The sequence below is a fragment of the Propithecus coquereli genome, unplaced genomic scaffold, assembly GCF_000956105.1.
Source record: "Propithecus coquereli isolate 6110/MARCELLA unplaced genomic scaffold, Pcoq_1.0 Scaffold156, whole genome shotgun sequence".
Taxonomy (NCBI): Eukaryota; Metazoa; Chordata; class Mammalia; order Primates; family Indriidae; genus Propithecus; species Propithecus coquereli.
In genome coordinates, this window is record NW_012140080.1 from 282,189 (window position 1) to 288,813 (window position 6,625).

The 6,625-nt window shown below is 42.5% G+C and overlaps 1 protein-coding gene across 1 annotated transcript in view; it reads left to right on the forward strand.

Moving 5' to 3' along the window:
- Positions 1–750: 750 nt before the first annotated feature.
- FAM221A (family with sequence similarity 221, member A) overlaps positions 751–6,625 on the forward strand; it is a 33,030-nt gene continuing 27,155 nt past the window's right edge. Inside the window, exons 1-4 of the mRNA XM_012640669.1 lie at positions 751–815; positions 4,220–4,393; positions 4,565–4,620; positions 5,795–6,001. Of these exons, the coding sequence (XP_012496123.1) occupies positions 751–815; positions 4,220–4,393; positions 4,565–4,620; positions 5,795–6,001 (502 nt within the window). The remainder of the gene's footprint in view (positions 816–4,219; positions 4,394–4,564; positions 4,621–5,794; positions 6,002–6,625) is intronic.

Genomic DNA, 6,625 nt, shown 5'->3' on the forward strand with positions numbered 1-6,625 from the left:
TGTCTGCATGATATTTTGCTTTTTGAACCTGAAATATGTAGAAAAGCCCTTTTAAAATACTGTATTGAAGTTCAGAGAATTATTTTTCTTTCTGTTTAACGACTCTCCAGGACTAATGATGGATTTCCTATCCCTTTGCCAGGTTGCTAAACCAAATTAGGGCCAAATTACCAAATGCATGGTAATTCAACTTTTAAATAAGCTTTGTGGAGTCTTTCCAAAGGTTAAGAAAACCCTACCTAAGTTGTTTTTACTTGTTTCTCTTTAACCATGTTACTTCACTTCCTTCGAAGAGCACACTGCTTTAGCGTCACCCAAACTGAATGCAGACAGTCAGGACTATTGATTTCATAGCACAGTTTTTTAAACGCCGATATGGAAAACAAGGCTGTCAATTATGGAGGGAGGCGGGCCTCAGTCTAACCAGAACCTTCTCAAAACCACTTACATTTCAAGAGATGGATTAAGTTAAAAGAGCCATTTTCTATGCGTCCATTATATGCAAGGGATTACACTCCCCGGACACTCGTTAACTTTACAAGGAGACTTGCCGGTCCGGCGAAGGGGAAAGGCGATAGAGACCCGGTCGGCGGCGCGGAGGGCAGCGAGGTAGAAGCGCGCCCCCTGTGCCGAGGCTGCGCGCGTCCGCCGCGATCTGCCGGCCGGGCCCGGCCAATCCGCGGGCGGGGGCGGGGCGGCCTGGCGTCTGGGCCGGTGCTTGCGCGGGCGCTCTCGGCTCCGCCGCCGGCCATGGAGCGGCTGAGCTTGCCTCCGGGCGGCGCGGCGGCGGTGGACGAATACCTGGAGTACCGCAGGTGAGGGGCGGCTCCCGGCCCGCATCCCGCTGCCCCGCGGGGCGAGGACCCGGGCTGGCCCGGTGTCCCTAGCCCGAGGACTGCTGGTGGCGCCGGGGCTCCCGGAATCGTACCCGGGCTGCTGGGGGAGGCCTAGGTGCATTTCAGGTTTCGCCTTCCTGCAATTAAATATTGTAGTGACTCACAGTTCTATTCGGTAATAAGTCTTCCGAGGCCAGTTTAGAAGTCCTTCCGTTCCCTTCCAGGGAGGATTATTAGCTCTAGATTTATCCAAAGGTCTAATTGTTTTTTTAAAATGGCCATTGAAGAAATACACTTGGAGTACGCGGGACCTATAAAAGTTAGCAGACATCAAATGAATCTGGTAATGGGTAAATCGTAAACTTCCGAACGTGCTCCCAACCCTGAGGTGCTGGTTTTAGGAGAAAGACGCCGCCGACTGGTGTAGTTTTCTGTGGTTTTGGAGAAACCGGCCCCCAGAAGCAGGATGCAGTTCACTGCCGTGTGCCCTGGCAAAGGCTGCTCCACCTTAGGCGCCGTGTTCTTTTTCTGTTGCCTGAGGTTTTTGACAGTTGGGAAACTGGGCTAATGGGAATTACTGGGGGGGCACCGGCCGGAGGATGCGGGGTCGAGGCGGGACGATGTGTGTGTTCAAACCGGAGGTGAGAGAGTCACGGCTCAGCCTGGGAAACCTGAGCGAGACGGGCTACTCCCCTTAACCGTGTTCTGCCCAAATCACCGGAGGTGTCTGGGCAGGCGGGTTCCCCAGCTAACTGCACTGGCGCCGACTCCCCGGCTGGTGTAGTTTTGGGTAATACTTAGAACTGCCTAGAATTCTGGACCGAGAAAGTGAAGGTGAGGAGCTTGGTGGGTCAGTCCCCGTGGCCAGTTCAGTTGGGTTCAGGTAACTCCAAGATTCCTAGGCAGAACAGCAGCCACCCAGTCTTCACCCAGGGCAGCGCCGGCTCCCTTAGCCTCCAGTTCTCCGGGGTTTTTTTTCTGGAGTAAATTGCTGGGCCCAGGTGTTGACTGGTAACTTAAATATTTAGATATGTGGATCGATTGTGGGCCTCCAGTTGTCTCTTCCCTAGCCTAGAAAATGTTAGGGGCAGGCCTGGTGGGAAACTATTTTTGCAAGTATAAATCTGAAACACTTCCCTACAAAAGGGATTATCAGATCTTTTACTGGCACTAGGATTTGAGAAAAGTGGGGAAAACAGGACTTGGGTGCCTAGATATGAAAGGGGAGGTGGTGGTGGGAGGGGTCAAAAGGATGAATCTAGAAGGAAACAAACTCTCCTTGAAAGTTTTCCTTGATTTGGTCTTGCCTAGGTGCTTTGGTGGGAGTTAGTTGGGAGGGGAGGTGTAGAGCCTTGCTGTTAATGCCTAGAAGGGTGGACCAGGGACATAGGCATCACCTGGGAGCTTGTTAGAAAAGCAGACTCTCAGGCCCACCTCAGACCTGTTAATCTGTATTTGAACAAAATTCACTGGGGGTTCTGTAAATACAGTAAATATTTTTTTGTTTTTTTCTTCATGAAAATTACAATAAAATTTGAGCTGCACTGATTTAGAACTTAAATACCAATGAACTCTTTTTTTAAAGATCTGCATTTATCTTAAGATCTGTTCAGTACCTATTGATATTCTTCTTGATAGCTGTAAGAAAGTGAAATGGCCCAAAACTTGTCTCAGAATAAAATGCTATTTGTTTTTTACTGTTGTTTTTCTAAGTTGTTTATGTAAGGAAGAAGGTCGTGATGATTTCGTAGCTTATGAATTGGTTTTTATTTCTTACCTCAGAGGCTTCACAGTATGGAAAAAAGTATGTATTGCACAAAAAAATATGTAGCATCCTATGAACAACACTTTTCATGACTTTTAAAGGGGCTATTTTCAAGGAGAAATGTCTTCAATTTTGAACAACTTCTTTTAATTGTGCTTTTTTTTCCCTCCAGGTATGCCAACTCTTAATTTCTTTCCATAGAAATAGTGGGGGCTTAATTTTTCCCATAAAATTTTGGGTTCTTCTGAAATTAAACAATGATAAACCTGAGTGAGTGCCCAACACACAGATGTGGGTTTCAGCTTATACAGATCCAGGTGTTTTTAGGTCCCATATTAGTTTAAACTCCTGGCCAGAGTTTGGGATCAGGCATGGAAATTAGTTGTGTTCATTTCTGCATTGATATTTTTTGTACTTTTTTTGATACTGTTTTTAAAGGAGGAAAACTTTAGAACTTTTAGCAGTCTAGGCTCTAACTTTTAATGAGAAGAACGAGCATGTTTGCTTCAGAATCAAAAGAGAAATTAATATGAATATGTGCTAATCCTCCATTGATAAACCTCCATCAGTAAAGTCAGATATTATAAATTCATTGACTTTCTTATTTATAATACTCTTTTATATGAGAAGTATAGAGGAGAAAAGATTTCTTTCCTCAGTTATCACCAGCTTCATGGCTGAGGCATTCTATAATAAAACCTAGATTAACAGGAGAAAAGCTTATACATTTATTTAAAGTAAGTTTTATGTGACAATGGACACTTTCAGAAAATGAAGATCCAAAGAAACTGGGAATCCTATGTATTTTTTTTTTTTTTAATTTTTAATTTTTTAGAGACAGGGTCTTGTTCTTTCACCCAGGCTGGAGAGCAGTGGCCTAATCATAGCTCACTGTAACCTTGACCTCCTGGTCTCAAGCGATCCTCCTGCCTCAGCCTCCTGAGTAGGTAGGACTACAGACACGTACCACCATACTTGGCTAATTTTTTAATTTTAATTTTGTAGGAATGGGGCCTTGCTATATTGCCCAGGCTGGTCTTGAACTCCTGGCCTCAAGTGATCCTCCTGCTTTGGCCTTCCAAAGGCATGAATTACAGGCATGAACCACTACACCTGGCCCCTGTGTATTTTTATGCTTAGATTTGATGAAGATTATACAGTCATGGAGAAAAATGATTAAAGGGAAAAAGAGTATGATCTAATGGTAATAAATGGAGGGAACTTAGCAAGGCCTGTTTGTTCATATTCTTCTCCATGCCCCCATGTCTTAGAAGATAAGCATGTTCCCTTCCTCCAGGTACAGGGAGAGTATTTCTGGAATGAAACTTTTATGACCTGCTTCAGAGAAGAAGAGGGAGGGGAAGATGAGAGTGACCTTTCTACTTCTGTTTTCGCAAATGCCAGGGTGCTGTATTTTGGGGTAGCATGTCCTGAACTCCATCAGAAGCAAAAGTTTTATTACAATTATTTGTAATTTGGCTATTATCATGTGTTTAAAGTAAAAAAATCAAAGTCAAAGCAGCCTTTGCTTTGACTATGCTGGTTTAGTTTAGAATTTAGTATTTTTAACCTGGAAAATAAATCCTTAAGGCTTAAGAGAAGTATTTTTTTGTTGTAGAATTGTTGGTGAGGACGATGGAGGGAAACTTTTTACTCCTGAAGAATATGAAGAATACAAAAGAAAAGTTTTACCTACGCGCTTACAAAACAGATTATTTGTGAGCTGGCGGTCACCAACTGGAATGGATTGTAAACTTGTGGGCCCAGAGACACTGTGTTTTTGTACACATAGGTAAGATATTCTATTGCTAAGCTGTCTGATGATTAGAGAATAAAGCTGTAGCAAAGCATATCTTCTATAAGTAACACTGTGATGAATAACGTTTAAAAATAGGCCCTTATACAGTACAGTAGAAATTATCTAAAGCTTTTTTTAGCTGTAATTTAAACATTTCTATCATAGACTATTAGAACTCATCATAGAGTCTATCATGTTAAGCAACTCTTATCTTGCCATTGGTAAAAAAGATTTTGGTGCCCCTATGACTTTGCCAGGGGTCTTGCAGTTTGTGCGGGTAGCAGAGTCTACCTATGTCTACTGTCATTGGACAAGGTAGAGAACAAAAGGATCATCAGACTGAAGAACCACTTCAACAGTTGCTTGAATTGACCCACAGTGATCATGCTATCCATCTACAAATAGAAGCATTTCTCCTCATTTTACTAATCGCCTTTCATACCTTAATGAACTGCTGTGTCGATACCTGTCTTTTTTTTTTTTTTTTTTTTTTTTTGAGACAGAGTCTCACTCTTTTGCCTGGGCTAGAGTGAGTGCCATGGCGTCAGCCTAGCTCACAGCAACCTCAAACTCCTGGGCTCAAGCGATCCTTCTGCCTCAGCCTCCCGAGTAGCTGGGACTACAGGCATGTGCCACCATGCCCGGCTAATTTTTTTTCTATATATTTTTAGTCGTCTGATTCATTTCTTTCTATTTTTTTAGTAGAGACGGGGTCTCGCTCTTGCTCAGGCTGGTCTCGAACTCCTGAGCTCAAACAATCCGCCCGCCTCGGCCTCCCAGAGTGCTAGGATTACAGGCGTGAGCCACCGCGCCTGGCCCTTTCTGGGTATTTTATATAAATGGAATCATAAAATATGTGGTCTTTTGTGACTGGCTGCTTTTACTTAGCATAATGTTTTTGTGATTCATCTATTTTGTAGCATGTATCAGTATTTCTTTCCTTTTCATTGCTGAACAGTATTCCACTGTATCCATTCTGTGTCTATGGATAGGCCTTCCAATATGGCTTTCATGGGGAGTTGGTCTATAGGGAGGTTTCTATAATACATTATCTTTTCACCTCATGCTGGCCACTTGGCTGACCCTGCCACAACTGGTTTTATCTCAGTTTTTGAGGAGAAGGTCTGCATTTCCAGGCTCTTCAGTGTTCAACACAATTTCTTTTTGTCCTGGTTGGTTTTTCCATTTTTCTTTTCCTGTGATATACCCCCTTACCACATTAGCATATTTCAGAAGTAAGAATGTAGCTGACAGGAAGTTCAGGGGCTGGAGATCAGAGTTACAGGGCCTAGAGGATCTAGATTCAGCTGGCTTTGGCCAAGCTAAGTGGCTTTAGGGTAGACAGGTTAGTACCTATATTTAAAAATATTTAATTCCCTTTACATCTTGCTTCAGGTTCCAAGTGTTCAGGATTCCATAGCTGCTTCACTTGTGCTTGTGGTCAGCCTGCATATGCCCATGACACAGTAGTGGAAACTAAGCACGAAAGATTGGCTCAGGGAAAACCAGTGGGACGAGATGTTCCGTACGCAGCAATGGGAGGATTAAGTGGTTTCAGCTCACTGGCAGAAGGCTACATGCGATTAGATGACAGTGGCATCGGTAAGTGATGATATATGAAGTGTGAGCTTGTCATATTGTTTTTATGTGTGCTAACAGTAGTGAAGCCTTATAGTTGTTAAGCACTTTATAGTCATCATGTTTTTTCAGGAAACATTCTTTCATTTGATTTTTATTCTTAAAAAAATGTTTTACTGTCACTATACAGTGTATTGTCATAGAAAATTTAGAGAACACAGGGAAAAGATCACCCCTACCCCAATACTTGTACTCAAATCCCAGTCCACATCTCCATCGTTTGTAACAGCTGAATATTTCTTTCATTTGATATGATAGTTTACCTGTTACCCTGCTGTACACGGTTTTTGCTTTTATATCTGTCTCATTTTCAAAACAATAGGCATATGTTCATGTATGTTTTTGAACACACATGTACATACATGTAACCACATCTATAGTAAAGTATGTGTGTACATGTGTGCACATGCATATATCTTCTTGCATACATGTAAGTTTTAAATAATATAGACAAAAGTTTAATAGGATATATCCTGAATTATTGAAGGTAGCCATATCCTTCTGAGAATTGAGTGGGATTAGAGAGCAGAACATTCCCTATCTACTTTAAACATTCTGTGTGTGAAGATTTTTTAAAATTTTATAACA